This window comes from Engystomops pustulosus, unplaced genomic scaffold (assembly GCF_040894005.1).
Source record: "Engystomops pustulosus unplaced genomic scaffold, aEngPut4.maternal MAT_SCAFFOLD_18, whole genome shotgun sequence".
NCBI classification, from domain to species: domain Eukaryota; kingdom Metazoa; phylum Chordata; class Amphibia; order Anura; family Leptodactylidae; genus Engystomops; species Engystomops pustulosus.
In genome coordinates, this window is record NW_027284960.1 from 22,465 (window position 1) to 42,747 (window position 20,283).

Here is a 20,283-nt window from a genome sequence, read left to right on the forward strand (position 1 = left end):
AGTGTGAATGAGATCAGGAGAGAGACAGGAGAGAGGTAAATAGAGGTGTGAATCAGATCAGGAGAGAGAGAGGAGAAAGGTAAGTAGAGGTGTGAATGAGATCAGGAGAGAGACAGGAGAGAGGTAAGTAGAGGTGTGATTGAGATCAGGAGAGAGACAGGAGAGAGGTAAGTAGAGGTGTGAATGAGATCAGGAGAGAGACAGGAGAGATGTAAGTAGAGGTGTGAATGAGATCAGGAGAGAGACAGGAGAGAGGTAAATAGAGGTGTGAATGAGATCAGGAGAGAGAGAGGAGAAAGGTAAGTAGAGGTGTGAATGTGATCAGGAGAGAGACAGGAGAGAGGTTAGTAGAAGTGTGAATGAGATCAGGAGAGAGACAGGAGAGAGGTAAGTAGAGGCGTGAATGAGATCAGGAGAGAGACAGGAGAGAGGCAAGTAGAGGTGTGAATGAGATCAGGAGAGAGACAGGAGAGAGGTAAGTAGAGGTGTGAATGAGATCAGGAGAGAGACAGGAGAGATGTAAGTAGAGGTGTGAATGAGATCAGGAGAGAGACAGGAGAGAGGTAAGTAGAGGTGTGAATGAGATCAGGAGAGAGAAAGGAGAGAGGTAAGTAGAGGTGTAAATGAGATCCGGAGAGAGACAGGTAAGTAGAGGTGTGAATGAGATCAGAAGAGAGACAGAAGTGAGGTAAGTAGATGTGTGAATGAGATCAGGAGAGAGACAACAGAGAGGTAAGTAGAGGTGTAAATGAGATCAGGAGAGAGACAGGAGAGAGGTAAATAGAGGTGTGAATGAGATAAGGAGAGAGAGAGGAGAAAGGTAAGTAGAGGTGTGAATGAGATCAGGAGAGAGACAGGAGAGAGGTTAGTAGAGGTGTGATTGAGATCAGGAGAGAGACAGGAGAGAGGTTAGTAGAGGTGTGAATGAGATCAGGAGAGAGACAGGAGAGAGGTAAGTAGAGGTGTGAATGAGATCAGGAGAGAGACAGGAGAGATGTAAGTAGAGGTGTGAATGAGATCAGGAGAGAGACAGGAGAGAGGTAAGTAGAGATGTGAATGAGATCAGGAGAGAGAAAGGAGAGAGGTAAGTAGAGGTGTAAATGAGATCGAGAGAGAGACAGGTAAGTAGATGTGTGAATGAGATCAGGAGAGAGACAGCAGAGAGGTAAGTAGAGGTGTAAATGAGATCCGGAGAGAGACAGGTAAGTAGAGGTGTGAATGAGATCAGGAGAGAGACAGGAGAGATGTAAGTAGAGGTGTGAATGAGATCAGGAGAGAGACAACAGAGAGGTAAGTAGAGGTGTAAATGAGATCAGGAGAGAGACAGGAGAGAGGTAAATAGAGGTGTGAATGAGATAAGGAGAGAGAGAGGAGAAAGGTAAGTAGAGGTGTGAATGAGATCAGGAGAGAGACAGGAGAGAGGTTAGTAGAGGTGTGATTGAGATCAGGAGAGAGACAGGAGAGAGGTTAGTAGAGGTGTGAATGAGATCAGGAGAGAGACAGGAGAGAGGTAAGTAGAGGTGTGAATGAGATCAGGAGAGAGACAGGAGAGATGTAAGTAGAGGTGTGAATGAGATCAGGAGAGAGACAGGAGAGAGGTAAGTAGAGATGTGAATGAGATCAGGAGAGAGAAAGGAGAGAGGTAAGTAAAGGTGTAAATGAGATCCGGAGAGAGACAGGTAAGTAGAGGTGTGAATGAGATCAGAAGAGAGACAGAAGAGAGGTAAGTAGATGTGTGAATGAGATCAGGAGAGAGACAGCAGAGAGGTAAGTAGAGGTGTAAATGAGATCCGGAGAGAGACAGGTAAGTAGAGGTGTGAATGAGATCAGAAGAGAGACAGCAGAGAGGTAAGTAGAGGTGTGAATGAGATCAGGAGAGAGACAGGAGAGAGGTAAGTAGATGTGTGAATGAGATCAGGAGAGAGACAGGAGAGATGTAAGTAGAGGTGTGAATGAGATCAGGAGAGAGACAGGAGAGAGGTAAGTAGAGGTGTGAATGAGATCAGGAGAGAGACAGGAGAGAGGTAAGTAGAGGTGTGAATGAGTTCTGGAAAGAGACAGGAGAGAGGTAAGTAGAGGTGTGAATGAGATCAGGAGAGAGACAGGAGAGAGGTAAGTAGAGGTGTGAATGAGATCAGGAGAGAGACAGGAGAGAGGTAAGTAGAAGTGTGAATGAGATCAGGAGAGAGACAGGAGAGAGGTAAATAGAGGTGTGAATGAGATCAGGAGAGAGAGAGGAGAAAGGTAAGTAGAGGTGTGAATGAGATCAGGAGAGAGACAGGAGAGAGGTAAGTAGGGGTGTGATTGAGATCAGGAGAGAGACAGGAGAGAGGTAAGTAGAGGTGTGAATGAGATCAGGAGAGAGACAGGAGAGATGTAAGTAGAGGTGTGAATGAGATCAGGAGAGAGACAGGAGAGAGGTAAATAGAGGTGTGAATGAGATCAGGAGAGAGAGAGGAGAAAGGTAAGTAGAGGTGTGAATGAGATCAGGAGAGAGACAGGAGAGAGGTTAGTAGAGGTGTGATTGAGATCAGGAGAGAGACAGGAGAGAGGTTAGTAGAGGTGTGAATGAGATCAGGAGAGAGACAGGAGAGAGGTAAGTAGAGGTGTGAATGAGATCAGGAGAGAGACAGGAGAGATGTAAGTAGAGGTGTGAATGAGATCAGGAGAGAGACAGGAGAGAGGTAAGTAGAGGTGTGAATGAGATCAGGAGAGAGAAAGGAGAGAGGTAAGTAGAGGTGTAAATGAGATCCGGAGAGAGACAGGTAAGTAGAGGTGTGAATGAGATCAGAAGAGAGACAGAAGAGAGGTAAGTAGATGTGTGAATGAGATCAGGAGAGAGACAGCAGAGAGGTAAGTAGAGGTGTAAATGAGATCCGGAGAGAGACAGGTAAGTAGAGGTGTGAATGAGATCAGGAGAGAGACAGAAGAGAGGTAAGTAGATGTGTGAATGAGATCAGGAGAGAGACAGCAGAGAGGTAAGTAGAGGTGTGAATGAGATCAGGAGAGAGACAGGAGAGAGGTAAGTAGAGGTGTGAATGAGATCAGGAGAGAGACAGGAGAAATGTAAGTAGAGGTGTGAATGAGATCAGGAGAGAGACAGGAGAGAGGTAAGTAGAGGTGTGAATGAGATCAGGAGAGAGACAGGAGAGAGCTAAGTAGAGGTGTGAATGAGATCAGGCGAGAGACAGGAGAGAGGTAAGTAGAGGTGTGAATGAGATCAGGAGAGAGACAGGAGAGAGGTAAATAGAGGTGTGAATGAGATCAGGAGAGAGACAGGAGAGAGCTAAGTAGAGGTGTGAATGAGATCAGGAGAGAGACAGGAGAGAGGTAAGTAGAGATGTGAATGAGATCAGGAGAGAGACAGGAGAGGAGTAAGTAGAGGTGTGAATGAGATCAGGAGAGAGACAGGAGAGAGGTAAGTAGAGGTGTGAATGAGATCAGGAGAGAGACAGGTGAGCGGTAAGTAGAGGTGTGAATGAGATCAGGAGAGAGACAGGAGAGAGGTAAGTAGAGGTGTGAATGAGATCAGGAGAGAGACAGGAGAGAGCTAAGTAGAGGTGTGAATGAGATCAGGAGAGAGACAGGAGAGAGGTAAGTAGAGGTGTGAATGAGATCAGGAGAGAGACAGGAAAGAGGTAAGTAGAGGTGTGAATGAGATCAGGAGAGAGACAGGAGAGCAGTAAGTAGAGGTGTGAATGAGATCAGGAGAGAGACAGGAGAGAGGTAAGTAGAGGTGTGAATGAGATCAGGAGAGAGACAGGAGAGCAGTAAGTAAAGGTGTGAATGAGATCAGGAGAGAGACAGGAGAGAGGTAAGTAGAGGTGTGAATGAGATCAGGAGAGAGACAGGAGAGAGGTAAGTAGAGGTGTGAATGAGATCAGGAGAGAGACAGGAGAGAGGTAAGTAGAGGTGTGAATGAGATCAGGAGAGAGACAGGAGAGAGGTAAGTAGAGGTGTGAATGAGATCAGGAGAGAGACAGGAGAGCAGTAAGTAGAGGTGTGAATGAGATCAGGAGAGAGACAGGAAAGAGGTAAGTAAAGGTGTGAATGAGATCAGGAGAGAGAGAGGAGAGAGGTAAGTAGATGTGTGAATAAGATCAGGAGAGAGACAGCAGAGAGGTAAGTAGAGGTGTGAATGAGATCAGGAGAGAGACAGGAGAGAGGTAAGTAGAGGTGTGAATGAGATCAGGAGAGAGAGAGGAGAAAGGTAAGTAGAGGTGTGAATGAGATCAGGAGAGAAAGAGACAGGGGAGAGGTAAGTAGAGGTGTGAATGAGATCAGGAGAGAGACAGGAGAGAGGTAAGTAGAGGTGTGAATGAGATCAGGAGAGAGACAGGACAGAGATAAGTAGAGGTGTGAATGAGATCAGGAGAGAGACAGGAGAGAGGTAAGTAGAGGCGTGAATGAGATCAGGAGAGAGACAGGAGAGAGCTAAGTAGAGGTGTGAATGAGATCAGGAGAGAGACAGGAGAGAGACAGGAGAGAGGTAAGTAGAGGTGTGAATGAGATCAGGAGAGAGACAGGAGAGAGGTAAGTAGAGATGTGAATGAGATCAGGAGAGAGACAGGAGAGAGGTAAGTAGAGGTGTGAATGAGATCAGGAGAGAGACAGGAGAGCAGTAAGTAGAGGTGTGAATGAGATCAGGAGAGAGACAGGAGAGAGGTAAGTAGAGATGTGAATGAGATCAGGAGAGAGACAGGAGAGAGGTAAGTAGAGGTGTGAATGAGATCAGGAGAGAGACAGGAGAGCAGTAAGTAGAGGTGTGAATGAGATCAGGAGAGAGGTAAGTAGAGGTGTGAATGAGATCAGGAGAGAGACAGAAGAGAGGTAAGTAGAGGTGTGAATGAGATCAGGAGAGAGGTAAGTAGAGGTGTAAATGAGATCAGGAGAGAGACAGGAGAGAGCTAATTAGAGATGTGAATGAGATCAGGCGAGAGACAGAGGAGAGAGACAGGAGAGAGGTAAGTAGAGGTGTGAATGAGATCAGGAGAGAGACAGGAGAGAGCTAAGTAGAGGTGTGAATGAGATCAGGAGAGAGACAGGAAAGAGGTAAGTAGAGGTGTGAATGAGATCAGGAGAGAGACAGGAGAGAGGTAAGTAGAGGTGTGAATGAGATCAGGAGAGAGACAGGAGAGAGGTAAGTAGATGTGTGAATGAGATCAGGAGAGAGACAGGAGAGAGGTAAGTAGAGGTGTGAATGAGATCAGGAGAGAGACAGGAGAGAGGTAAGTAGAGGTGTGAATGAGATCAGGAGAGAGACAGGAGAGAGGTAAGTAGATGTGTGAATGAGATCAGGAGAGAGACAGGAGAGAGGTAAGTAGATGTGTGAATGAGATCAGGAGAGAGACAGGAGAGAGGTAAGTAGATGTGTGAATGAGATCAGGAGAGAGACAGGAGAGAGGTAAGTAGATGTGTGAATGAGATCAGGAGAGAGACAGGAGAGAGGTAAGTAGAGGTGTGAATGAGATCAGGAGAGAGACAGGAGAGAGGTAAGTAGATGTGTGAATGAGATCAGGAGAGAGACAGGAGAGATATCCTTCATCCGTGTTTCTCTACTTCTCCGGCGTTCATCCTGCTCCTCACCTCTTCATGGATTCCGTGTTTGAGCAGCATTTTCACACAGGCAGATATTGGTAAAGCAATTTCACACCCGAACCGAATAAGGTGTGTTGTGAGAGGCACCCCGTACACGTCTGCAGATAGCTGTTTCTCTGGAACTTGACCTGTAGGAAGAGCATGAAATGGATTGTGGGATGTATCTGCCGCCCCCGCCGCTGCCCCCTGCACCCCCTTGACATGGAGATGGCGTCAAGGGAAAAAAATGAGCAATTGCTGGTGGTTTGCGATGATTTCAATGATTTTTCTGCCTTTAGGCATTAAAACCCTTGGAAAAAACACTTACCAGACCCCTTCAAGGTGTCTCTGAGCTCCCCCAGCGCCTCTGTCAGTTGTGTTAATGACTTCCTGTGATACTCAGCTTGCAGTTCCAGGAGCTGGAGACAGAAAAAGAAAACTGACATCATTTTGCACAACATCAACATATTGGGGCTAATTTACTAAGGGTCTTCGGATCGCACTTACGTCGGATTTTGCGCCACTGTGACAGGTATTTAACTGGGGATTGTGTCGCATGCGATCGGATTGTGGCGCAGCTGCGCTGCATTCATGCAACAGAAATCGGGGGGCGGCCGAGGGGCGATCCGAAAGATTCGGACTGAGCACAGGATTTAAGATTCAAATTGTGTCGCAAGACAATGCACTTACCTGCACCAGGAAGAAGGTGAACTCTGTGGACCTGAGCGGGGAAGCGACATATGCAGGATATCGGGCGCAGGATCTTAGTGACTCGCCGCACAGCGCAATATACACGGACAATGCACTTACATGCACCAGGAAGAAGAAGGTGAACTCCAGGGACCTGAGCGGGGAAGCGACACATGCACGATATCGGGGGCAGGATCTTAGTAACTCCCCGCACAGCGCATTATACACGGACAATGCACTTACATGCACCAGGAAGAAGAAGGTGAACTCCAGGGACCTGAGCGGGGAAGCGACACATGCAGGATATCGGGCGCAGGATCTTAGTGACTCCCCGCACAGTGCATTATACACGGACAATGCACTTACATGCACCAGGAAGAAGGTGAACTCCTGGGACCTGAGCGGGGAAGCGACACATGCAGGATATCGGGCACAGGATCCTAGTGACTCCCCGCACAGCGCATTATACACGGAAAATGCACTTACAAGCACCAGGAAGAAGAAGGTGAACTCCGGGGACCTGAGCGGGGAAGCAACACATGCAGGATATCGGGTGCAGGATCTTAGTGACTCCCCGCACAGTGCATTATACACGGACAATGCACTTACATGCACCAGGAAGAAGAAGGTAAACTCCTGGGACCTGAGCGGGGAAGTGACACATGCAGGATATCGGGCGCAGCATCTTAGTGACTCCCCGCACAGCGCATTATACACGGACAATGCACTTACATGCACCAGGAAGAAGAAGGTGAACTCCGGGGACCTGGGCGGGGAAGTGACACATGCAGGATATCGGGCGCAGGATCTTAGTGACTCCCCGCACAGCGCATTATACACAGACAATGCACTTACATGCACCAGGAAGAAGAAGGTGAACTCCAGGGACCTGAGCGGGGAAGTGACACATGCAGGATATCAGGTGCAGGATCTTAGTGACTCCCCGCACAGCACATTATACACGGACAATGCACTTACATGCACCAGGAAGAAGAAGGTGAACTCCAGGGACCTGAGCGGGGAAGTGACACATGCAGGATATCGGGTGCAGGATCTTAGTGACTCCCCGCACAGCACATTATACACGGACAATGCACTTACATGCACCAGGAAGAAGGTGAACTCTGTGGACCTGAGTGGGGAAGCGACATATGCAGGATATCGGGCGCAGGATCTTAGTAACTCCCCGCACAGCGCATTATACACGGACAATGCACTAACAAGCACCAGGAAGAAGAAGGTGAACTCCAGGGACCTGAGCGGGGAAGCGACACATGCAGGATATCGGGCGCAGGATCTTAGTGACTCCCCGCACAGTGCATTATACACGGACAATGCACTTACATGCACCAGGAAGAAGAAGGTGAACTCCGGGGACCTGAGCGGGGAAGTGACACATGCAGGATATCGGGGGAAGGATCTTAGTGACTCCCCGCACAGCGCATTATACACGGACAATGCACTGACATGCACCAGGAAGAAGAAGGTGAACTCCGGGGACCTGAGCGGGGAAGTGACACATGCAGGATATCGGGCGCAGGATCTTAGTGACTCCCCGCACAGCGCATTATACACGGACAATGCACTTACATGCACCAGGAAGAAGAAGGTGAACTCCAGGGACCTGAGCGGGGAAGTGACACATGCAGGATATCGGGCGCAGGATCTTAGTGACTCCCCGCACAGCGCATTATACACGGACAATGCACTGACATGCACCAGGAAGAAGAAAGTGAACTCCGGGGACCTGAGCGGGGAAGTGACACATGCAGGATATCGGGCGCAGGATCTTAGTGACTCCCCGCACAGCGCATTATACACGGACAATGCACTTACATGCACCAGGAAGAAGAAGGTGAACTCCGGGGACCTGAGCGGGGAAGCGACACATGCAGGATATCGGGCGCAGGATCTTAGTGACTCCCTGCACAGCGCATTATACACGGACAATGCACTTACATGCACCAGGAAGAAGAAGGTGAACTCCGGGGACCTGAGCGGGGAAGCGACACATGCAGGATATCGGACGCAGGATCTCAGTGAATCGCGGCACAGCACATTATACACGGACAATGCACTTACATGCACCAGGAAGAAGAAGGTGAACTCCGGGGACCTGAGCGGGGAAGCGACACATGCAGGATATCGGGCGCAGGATCTTAGTGACTCCCTGCACAGCGCATTATACACGGACAATGCACTTACATGCACCAGGAAGAAGAAGGTGAACTCCGGGGACCTGAGCGGGGAAGCGACACATGCAGGATATCGGACGCAGGATCTCAGTGAATCGCGGCACAGCGCATTATACACGGACAATGCATTTTCGGGGAACGCGCAGGACGGGTAAGTAAATGTGCCCCATTATGCATCACAAATAACCAACGCTTTCCTGACACCCTTCAGCGCCATTAGTCACGGCTAATATTGAAATCTGATAACACATATTAGACACAAGTGTATAATCAAAGTTAAAAACACATGTTATCAGTTTACTTTCCAAATTAATAACCCCAAGGTGTGAATGAGATCAGGAGAGAGACAGGAGAGAGGTAAGTAGAGGTGTGAATGAGATCAGGAGAGAGACAGGAGAGATGTAAGTAGAGGTGTGAATGAGATCAGGAGAGAGACAGGAGAGAGGTAAGTAGAGATGTGAATGAGATCAGGAGAGAGAAAGGAGAGAGGTAAGTAGAGGTGTAAATGAGATCGAGAGAGAGAGAGGTAAGTAGAGGTGTAAATGAGATCGAGAGAGAGACAGGTAAGTAGATGTGTGAATGAGATCAGGAGAGAGACAGCAGAGAGGTAAGTAGAGGTGTAAATGAGATCCGGAGAGAGACAGGTAAGTAGAGGTGTGAATGAGATCAGGAGAGAGACAGGAGAGATGTAAGTAGAGGTGTGAATGAGATCAGGAGAGAGACAACAGAGAGGTAAGTAGAGGTGTAAATGAGATCAGGAGAGAGACAGGAGAGAGGTAAATAGAGGTGTGAATGAGATAAGGAGAGAGAGAGGAGAAAGGTAAGTAGAGGTGTGAATGAGATCAGGAGAGAGACAGGAGAGAGGTTAGTAGAGGTGTGATTGAGATCAGGAGAGAGACAGGAGAGAGGTTAGTAGAGGTGTGAATGAGATCAGGAGAGAGACAGGAGAGAGGTAAGTAGAGGTGTGAATGAGATCAGGAGAGAGACAGGAGAGATGTAAGTAGAGGTGTGAATGAGATCAGGAGAGAGACAGGAGAGAGGTAAGTAGAGATGTGAATGAGATCAGGAGAGAGAAAGGAGAGAGGTAAGTAAAGGTGTAAATGAGATCCGGAGAGAGACAGGTAAGTAGAGGTGTGAATGAGATCAGAAGAGAGACAGAAGAGAGGTAAGTAGATGTGTGAATGAGATCAGGAGAGAGACAGCAGAGAGGTAAGTAGAGGTGTAAATGAGATCCGGAGAGAGACAGGTAAGTAGAGGTGTGAATGAGATCAGAAGAGAGACAGCAGAGAGGTAAGTAGAGGTGTGAATGAGATCAGGAGAGAGACAGGAGAGAGGTAAGTAGATGTGTGAATGAGATCAGGAGAGAGACAGGAGAGATGTAAGTAGAGGTGTGAATGAGATCAGGAGAGAGACAGGAGAGAGGTAAGTAGAGGTGTGAATGAGATCAGGAGAGAGACAGGAGAGCAGTAAGTAGAGGTGTGAATGAGATCAGGAGAGAGGTAAGTAGAGGTGTGAATGAGATCAGGAGAGAGACAGAAGAGAGGTAAGTAGAGGTGTGAATGAGATCAGGAGAGAGGTAAGTAGAGGTGTAAATGAGATCAGGAGAGAGACAGGAGAGAGCTAATTAGAGATGTGAATGAGATCAGGCGAGAGACAGAGGAGAGAGACAGGAGAGAGGTAAGTAGAGGTGTGAATGAGATCAGGAGAGAGACAGGAGAGAGCTAAGTAGAGGTGTGAATGAGATCAGGAGAGAGACAGGAAAGAGGTAAGTAGAGGTGTGAATGAGATCAGGAGAGAGACAGGAGAGAGGTAAGTAGAGGTGTGAATGAGATCAGGAGAGAGACAGGAGAGAGGTAAGTAGATGTGTGAATGAGATCAGGAGAGAGACAGGAGAGAGGTAAGTAGAGGTGTGAATGAGATCAGGAGAGAGACAGGAGAGAGGTAAGTAGAGGTGTGAATGAGATCAGGAGAGAGACAGGAGAGAGGTAAGTAGATGTGTGAATGAGATCAGGAGAGAGACAGGAGAGAGGTAAGTAGATGTGTGAATGAGATCAGGAGAGAGACAGGAGAGAGGTAAGTAGATGTGTGAATGAGATCAGGAGAGAGACAGGAGAGAGGTAAGTAGATGTGTGAATGAGATCAGGAGAGAGACAGGAGAGAGGTAAGTAGATGTGTGAATGAGATCAGGAGAGAGACAGGAGAGATATCCTTCATCCGTGTTTCTCTACTTCTCCGGCGTTCATCCTGCTCCTCACCTCTTCATGGATTCCGTGTTTGAGCAGCATTTTCACACAGGCAGATATTGGTAAAGCAATTTCACACCCGAACCGAATAAGGTGTGTTGTGAGAGGCACCCCGTACACGTCTGCAGATAGCTGTTTCTCTGGAACTTGACCTGTAGGAAGAGCATGAAATGGATTGTGGGATGTATCTGCCGCCCCCGCCGCTGCCCCCTGCACCCCCTTGACATGGAGATGGCGTCAAGGGAAAAAAATGAGCAATTGCTGGTGGTTTGCGATGATTTCAATGATTTTTCTGCCTTTAGGCATTAAAACCCTTGGAAAAAACACTTACCAGACCCCTTCAAGGTGTCTCTGAGCTCCCCCAGCGCCTCTGTCAGTTGTGTTAATGACTTCCTGTGATACTCAGCTTGCAGTTCCAGGAGCTGGAGACAGAAAAAGAAAACTGACATCATTCTGCACAACATCAACATATTGGGGCTAATTTACTAAGGGTCTTCGGATCGCACTTACGTCGGATTTTGCGCCACTGTGACAGGTATTTAACTGGGGATTGTGTCGCATGCGATCGGATTGTGGCGCAGCTGCGCTGCATTCATGCAACAGAAATCGGGGGGCGGCCGAGGGGCGATCCGAAAGATTCGGACTGAGCACAGGATTTAAGATTCAAATTGTGTCGCAAGACAATGCACTTACCTGCACCAGGAAGAAGGTGAACTCTGTGGACCTGAGCGGGGAAGCGACATATGCAGGATATCGGGCGCAGGATCTTAGTGACTCGCCGCACAGCGCAATATACACGGACAATGCACTTACATGCACCAGGAAGAAGAAGGTGAACTCCAGGGACCTGAGCGGGGAAGCGACACATGCACGATATCGGGGGCAGGATCTTAGTAACTCCCCGCACAGCGCATTATACACGGACAATGCACTTACATGCACCAGGAAGAAGAAGGTGAACTCCAGGGACCTGAGCGGGGAAGCGACACATGCAGGATATCGGGCGCAGGATCTTAGTGACTCCCCGCACAGTGCATTATACACGGACAATGCACTTACATGCACCAGGAAGAAGGTGAACTCCTGGGACCTGAGCGGGGAAGCGACACATGCAGGATATCGGGCACAGGATCCTAGTGACTCCCCGCACAGCGCATTATACACGGAAAATGCACTTACAAGCACCAGGAAGAAGAAGGTGAACTCCGGGGACCTGAGCGGGGAAGCAACACATGCAGGATATCGGGTGCAGGATCTTAGTGACTCCCCGCACAGTGCATTATACACGGACAATGCACTTACATGCACCAGGAAGAAGAAGGTAAACTCCTGGGACCTGAGCGGGGAAGTGACACATGCAGGATATCGGGCGCAGCATCTTAGTGACTCCCCGCACAGCGCATTATACACGGACAATGCACTTACATGCACCAGGAAGAAGAAGGTGAACTCCGGGGACCTGGGCGGGGAAGTGACACATGCAGGATATCGGGCGCAGGATCTTAGTGACTCCCCGCACAGCGCATTATACACAGACAATGCACTTACATGCACCAGGAAGAAGAAGGTGAACTCCAGGGACCTGAGCGGGGAAGTGACACATGCAGGATATCAGGTGCAGGATCTTAGTGACTCCCCGCACAGCACATTATACACGGACAATGCACTTACATGCACCAGGAAGAAGAAGGTGAACTCCAGGGACCTGAGCGGGGAAGTGACACATGCAGGATATCGGGTGCAGGATCTTAGTGACTCCCCGCACAGCACATTATACACGGACAATGCACTTACATGCACCAGGAAGAAGGTGAACTCTGTGGACCTGAGTGGGGAAGCGACATATGCAGGATATCGGGCGCAGGATCTTAGTAACTCCCCGCACAGCGCATTATACACGGACAATGCACTAACAAGCACCAGGAAGAAGAAGGTGAACTCCAGGGACCTGAGCGGGGAAGCGACACATGCAGGATATCGGGCGCAGGATCTTAGTGACTCCCCGCACAGTGCATTATACACGGACAATGCACTTACATGCACCAGGAAGAAGAAGGTGAACTCCGGGGACCTGAGCGGGGAAGTGACACATGCAGGATATCGGGGGAAGGATCTTAGTGACTCCCCGCACAGCGCATTATACACGGACAATGCACTGACATGCACCAGGAAGAAGAAGGTGAACTCCGGGGACCTGAGCGGGGAAGTGACACATGCAGGATATCGGGCGCAGGATCTTAGTGACTCCCCGCACAGCGCATTATACACGGACAATGCACTTACATGCACCAGGAAGAAGAAGGTGAACTCCAGGGACCTGAGCGGGGAAGTGACACATGCAGGATATCGGGCGCAGGATCTTAGTGACTCCCCGCACAGCGCATTATACACGGACAATGCACTGACATGCACCAGGAAGAAGAAAGTGAACTCCGGGGACCTGAGCGGGGAAGTGACACATGCAGGATATCGGGCGCAGGATCTTAGTGACTCCCCGCACAGCGCATTATACACGGACAATGCACTTACATGCACCAGGAAGAAGAAGGTGAACTCCGGGGACCTGAGCGGGGAAGCGACACATGCAGGATATCGGGCGCAGGATCTTAGTGACTCCCTGCACAGCGCATTATACACGGACAATGCACTTACATGCACCAGGAAGAAGAAGGTGAACTCCGGGGACCTGAGCGGGGAAGCGACACATGCAGGATATCGGACGCAGGATCTCAGTGAATCGCGGCACAGCGCATTATACACGGACAATGCATTTTCGGGGAACGCGCAGGACGGGTAAGTAAATGTGCCCCATTATGCATCACAAATAACCAACGCTTTCCTGACACCCTTCAGCGCCATTAGTCACGGCTAATATTGAAATCTGATAACACATATTAGACACAAGTGTATAATCAAAGTTAAAAACACATGTTATCAGTTTACTTTCCAAATTAATAACCCCAAACTCCATGCTCCTCGCTTGACCCTTGAAAACACCCATAATCCCTAGAGCTAGCTGGAAACACAAGTCACATTTTGTTCTTATTATTTAACAACAATTGTTTACTTATATATGTGTCTACAACTTGACATCCTAATAAACATATAACCTTAAAATCCACGCTTCCTGCACTCCAGTCTCTCACCTGATCTCATTCACACCTCTACTTACGTCTCTCCCTGCCCAGCGCCCTCGCTCCCTGCACAGCGCCCTCGCTCCCTGCACAGCGCCCTCGCTCCCTGCACAGCGCCCTCGCTCCCTGCACAGCGCCCTCGCTCCCTGCACAGCGCCCTCGCTCCCTGCACAGAGCCCTCGCTCCCTGCACAGCGCCCTCGCTCCCTGCACAGCGCCCTCGCTCCCTGCACAGCGCCCTCGCTCCCTGCCCAGCGCCCTCGCTCCCTGCACAGCGCCCTCGCTCCCTGCACAGTGCCCTCGCTCCCTGCACAGCGCCCTCGCTCCCTGCACATTGCCCTCGCTCCCTGCACATTGCCCTCGCTCCCTGCACAGTGCCCTCGCTCCCTGCCCAGCGCCCTCGCTCCCTGCACAGCGCCCTCGCTCCCTGCACAGCGCCCTCGCTCCCTGCACAGCGCCCTCGCTCCCTGCACATTGCCCTCGCTCCCTGCACAGTGCCCTCGCTCCCTGCACAGCGCCCTCGCTCCCTGCACAGCGCCCTCGCTCCCTGCACAGCGCCCTCGCTCCCTGCACAGCGCCCTCGCTCCCTGCACAGCGCCCTCGCTCCTTGCACAGCGCCCTCGCTCCCTGCACATTGCCCTCGCTCCCTGCACATTGCCCTCGCTCCCTGCACAGCGCCCTCGCTCCCTGCACAGCGCTCTCGCTCCCTGCACAGCGCCCTCGCTCCCTGCACATTGCCCTCGCTCCCTGCACATTGCCCTCGCTCCCTGCACAGCGCTCTCGCTCCCTGCACATTGCCCTCGCTCCCTGCACAGCGCCCTCGCTCCCTGCAGATTGCCCTCGCTCCCTGCACAGCGCCCTCGCTCCCTGCACAGCGCCCTCGCTCCCTGCACATTGCCCTCGCTCCCTGCACATTGCCCTCGCTCCCTGCACAGCGCCCTCGCTCCCTGCACATTGCCCTCGCTCCCTGCACAGCGCCCTCGCTCCCTGCCCAGCGTCCTCGCTCCCTGCACAGCGCCCTCGCTCCCTGCACAGCGCCCTCGCTCTCTGCACAGCGCCCTCGCTCTCTGCACATTGCCCTCGCTCCCTGCACAGTGCCCTCGCTCCCTGCACAGTGCCCTCGCTCCCTGCACAGTGCCCTCGCTCCCTGCACAGTGCCCTCGCTCCCTGCACAGTGCCCTCGCTCCCTGCACAGTGCCCTCGCTCCGTATGCCCATAGCCCACATGTGGTGGTGACTGCTGCATCGGTACACGACCGGTCATAGAATGGAAGGAGCGACATCCAGAGCAGATTTACATGGAACAAACTTGGACATATGGGGGATTATTTTTTGTGGGATGAGATCCACTTTTCCGGTGCATCATTTAGGGGGGTTCAGTTGCTAATTGATGAGATTTTATTAATTCTAGTTTAGGGTTTTAAGCTTTTTTCCCGCCTGTTCACTGTATAAAAAAATAATGGGGGTTATTTATCATTAGGCTCCTTGGGACAGTTCTATGTCTAATTTTGGAGCTCTGCTGCCCATCAGACTCGTTAAAGTGGGATTGGCCCTTTAATAAAGGTTCTTATGGTCTACTTTCTGTCTGAGAATTTATTTTCAAACAGTCCCCAAAAAAAGTCTCAAAATGCACAAAACCTCCCAGCACATCCAGGAGCAGGGACTATGAGACTTTGCAGTCACACATCCGGCTGTGCACCGTGCCGCACTGGAGCCGTTCTATGTATGCACCAGATGAATGCAGGGGCAGGACCAGTCCTGAGGGACTTTGGCAGTGAAAGGTCCCAAAAAAAACCTCAATGCGATAATTTTTAGACTTTTTTACACCAAAAAGCCCAGAAAAAGCAACCCGCAATATGTTATATGTCTTCTACAGGTCACCACAATTATGGCAATACCTCATTGATATGTCTTTTTAGTGGTTGACTTGTTTTGCAGAATACAGAGCTCATTGGGCGAGATTTACTACTAGTGATGCAGTGTGAACTATGTGCAATCACTAATGTGCAGCGTCTGCACAGATCTTCATGAAAGTGACACTGCACCTGTCCGAAGTGCAATAACCATGTGCACCAAATTTCTTTTAAAGGTGTGTCACATTTTTGTTGAACTTACCGACATACATGGATTAATGGATGGGGGCGCTGTATCTCTATATACCAGTGCATGGAGCCTGTGTCACAGTGTAACTCTATGGAGGCTCTAGTGATATAACACCCCCCAATGTAACCAGTAATACCATAGTCTAGTGGATGGGGGCGCTGTATCTCTATATACCAGTGCATGGAGCCTGTGTCACAGTGTAACTCTATGGAGGCTCTAGTGATATAACATCCCCCCAGTGTAACCAGTAATACCATAGTCTAGTGGATGGGGGTGCTGTATCTCTATATACCAGTGCATGGAGCAGGTGTCACAGTGTAACTCTATGGAGGCTCTAGTGATATAACATCCCCCAGTGTAACCAGTAATACCATAGTCTAGTGGATGGGGGCGCTGTATCTCTATATACCAGTGCATGGAGCAGGTGTCACAGTGTAACTCTATGGAGGCTCTAGTAATATAACATCCCCCAGTGTAACCAGTAATACCATAGTCTAGTGGATGGGGGCGCTGTATCTCTATATACCAGTGCATGGAGCAGGTGTCACAGTGTAACTCTATGGAGGCTCTAGTGATATAACACCCCCCAGTGTAACCAGTAATACCATAGTCTAGTGGATGGGGGCGCTGTATCTCTATATACCAGTGCATGGAGCAGGTGTCACAGTGTAACTCTATGGAGGCTCTAGTGATATAACATCCCCCAGTGTAACCAGTAATACCATAGTCTAGTGGATGGGGGCGCTGTATCTCTATATACCAGTGCATGGAGCAGGTGTCACAGTGTAACTCTATGGAGGCTCTAGTGATATAACATCCCCCAGTGTAACCAGTAATACCATAGTCTAGTGGATGGGGGCGCTGTATCTCTATATACCAGTGCATGGAGCAGGGGTCACAGTGTAACTCTATGGAGGCTCTAGTGATATAACATCTCCCCAGTGTAACCAGTAATACCATAGTCTAGTGGATGGGGGCGCTGTATCTCTATATACCAGTGCATGGAGCAGGGGTCACAGTGTAACTCTATGGAGGCTCTAGTGATATAACATCTCCCCAGTGTAACCAGTAATACCATAGTCTAGTGGATGGGGGCGCTGTATCTCTATATACCAGTGCATGGAGCGGGTGTCACAGTGTAACTCTATGGAGGCTCTAGTGATATAACATCCCCCAGTGTAACCAGTAATACCATAGTCTAGTGGATGGGGGCGCTGTATCTCTATATACCAGTGCATGGAGCAGGTGTCACAGTGTAACTCTATGGAGACTCTAGTGATATAACACCCCCCAGTGTAACCAGTAATACCATAGTCTAGTGGATGGGGGCGCTGTACCTCTATATACCAGTGCATGGAGCAGGTGTCACAGTGTAACTCTATGGAGGCTCTAGTGATATAACATCCCCCCAGTGTAACCAGTAATACCATAGTCTAGAGGATGGGGGCGCTGTATCGCTATATACCAGTGCATGGAGCAGGTGTCACAGTGTAACTCTATGGAGGCTCTAGTGATATAACATCCCCCAGTGTAACCAGTAATACCATAGTCTAGAGGATGGGGGCGCTGTATCTCTATATACCAGTGCATGGAGCCTGTGTCATAGTGTAACTCTATGGAGGCTCTAGTGATATAACATCCCCCAGTGTAACCAGTAATACCATAGTCTAGAGGATGGGGGCGCTGTATCTCTATATACCAGTGCATGGAGCAGGTGTCACAGTGTAACTCTATGGAGACTCTAGTGATATAACATCCCCCAGTGTAACCAGTAATACCATAGTCTAGTGGATGGGGGCGCTGTATCTCTATATACCAGTGCATGGAGCAGGTGTCACAGTGTAACTCTATGGAGGCTCTAGTGATATAACATCCCCCAGTGTAACCAGTAATACCATAGTCTAGTGGATGGGGGCGCTGTACCTCTATATACCAGTGCATGGAGCAGGTGTCACAGTGTAACTCTATGGAGGCTCTAGTGATATAACATCCCCCAGTGTAACCAGTAATACCATAGCCTAGTGGATGGGGGTGCTGTATCTCTATATACCAGTGCATGGAGCAGGTGTCACAGTGTAACTCTATGGAGGCTCTAGTGATATAACACCCCCCCAGTGTAACCAGTAATACCATAGTCTAGTGGATGGGGGCGCTGTATCTCTATATACCAGTGCATGGAGCCTGTGTCACAGTGTAACTCTATGGAGGCTCTAGTGATATAACACCCCCCAGTGTAACCAGTAATACCATAGTCTAGTGGATGGGGGCGCTGTATCTCTATATACCAGTGCATGGAGCCTGTGTCACAGTGTAACTCTATGGAGGCTCTAGTGATATAACACCCCCCAGTGTAACCAGTAATACCATAGTCTAGTGGATGGGGGCGCTGTATCTCTATATACCAGTGCATGGAGCAGGTGTCACAGTGTAACTCTATTGAGGCTCTAGTGATATAACATCCCCCCAGTGTAACCAGTAATACCATAGTCTAGTGGATGGGGGCGCTGTATCTCTATATACCGGTGCATGGAGCAGGTGTCACAGTGTAACTCTATGGAGGCTCTAGTGATATAACATCCCCCAGTGTAACCAGTAATACCATAGTCTAGTGGATGGGGGCGCTGTACCTCTATATACCAGTGCATGGAGCAGGTGTCACAGTGTAACTCTATGGAGGCTCTAGTGATATAACATCCCCCAGTGTAACCAGTAATACCATAGTCTAGTGGAGGGGGGCGCTGTATCTCTATATACCAGTGCATGGAGCCTGTGTCACAGTGTAACTCTATGGAGGCTCTAGTGATATAACATCCCCCAGTGTAACCAGTAATACCATAGTCTAGTGGATGGGGGCGCTGTATCTCTATATACCAGTGCATGGAGCGGGTGTCGCAGTGTAACTCTATGGAGGCTCTAGTGATATAACACCCCCCCAGTGTAACCAGTAATACCATAGTCTAGTGGATGGGGGCGCTGTATCCCTATATACCAGTGCATGGAGCCTGTGTCACAGTGTAACTCTATGGAGGCTCTAGTGATATAACATCCCCCAGTGTAACCAGTAATACCATATTCTAGTGGATGGGGGCGCTGTACCTCTATATACCAGTGCATGGAGCCTGTGTCACAGTGTAACTCTATGGAGGCTCTAGTGATATAACATCCCCCAGTGTATCCAGTAATACCATAGTCTAGTGGATGGGGGCGCTGTACCTCTATATACCAGTGCATGGAGCAGGTGTCACAGTGTAACTCTATGGAGGCTCTAGTGATATAACATCTCCCCAGTGTAACCAGTAATACCATAGTCTAGAGGATGGGGGCGCTGTATCTCTATATACCAGTGCATGGAGCAGGTGTCACAGTGTAACTCTATGGAGGCTCTAGTGATATAACATCCCCCAGTGTAACCAGTAATACCATAGTCTAGTGGATGGGGACGCTGTATCTCTATATACCAGTGCATGGAGCGTGTGTCACAGTGTAACTCTATGGAGGCTCTAGTGATATAACATCTCCCCAGTGTAACCAGTAATACCATAGTCTAGTGGATGGGGGCGCTGTATCTCTATATACCAGTGCATGGAGCGTGTGTCACAGTGTAACTCTATGGAGGCTCTAGTGATATAACATCTCCCCAGTGTAACCAGTAATACCATAGTCTAGTGGATGGGGGCGCTGTATCTCTATATACCAGTGCATGGAGCAGGTGTCACAGTGTAACTCTATGGAGGCTCAAGTGATATAACATCCCCCAGTGTAACCAGTAATACCATAGTCTAGTGGATGGGGGCGCTGTATCTCTATATACCAGTGCATGGAGCAGGTGTCACAGTGTAACTCTATGGAGGCTCTAGTGATATAACATCCCCCCAGTGTAACCAGTAATACCATAGTCTAGTGGATGGGGGCGCTGTATCTCTATATACCAGTGCATGGAGCCTGTGTCACAGTGTAACTCTATGGAGGCTCTAGTGATATAACATCCCCCAGTGTAACCAGTAATACCATATTCTAGTGGATGGGGGCGCTGTACCTCTATATACCAGTACATGGAGCAGGTGTCACAGTGTAACTCTATGGAGGCTCTAGTGATATGACATCCCCCAGTGTAACCAGTAATACCATAGTCTAGTGGATGGGGGCGCTGTATCTCTATATACCAGTGCATGGAGCCTGTGTCACAGTGTAACTCTATGGAGGCTCTAGTGATATAACATCCCCCAGTGTAACCAGTAATACCATAGTCTAGTGGATGGGGGCGCTGTACCTCTATATACCAGTGCATGGAGCAGGTGTCACAGTGTAACTCTATGGAGGCTCTAGTGATATAACATCCCCCC

General features: G+C 49.5%; 1 protein-coding gene across 1 annotated transcript in view; it reads right to left on the reverse strand.

The window, feature by feature from the left end:
• Positions 1-5,541: 5,541 nt before the first annotated feature.
• The window catches only part of LOC140106830 (SH3 domain-binding protein 1-like), a 156,502-nt gene continuing 141,760 nt past the window's right edge, over positions 5,542-20,283 (reverse strand). The window contains exons 9-12 of the mRNA XM_072131480.1: positions 11,037-11,127; positions 10,718-10,857; positions 5,906-5,996; positions 5,542-5,726 (exon numbers count right to left, since the gene is read on the reverse strand). Coding sequence (XP_071987581.1) covers positions 5,542-5,726; positions 5,906-5,996; positions 10,718-10,857; positions 11,037-11,127 — 507 coding nt within the window. The remainder of the gene's footprint in view (positions 5,727-5,905; positions 5,997-10,717; positions 10,858-11,036; positions 11,128-20,283) is intronic.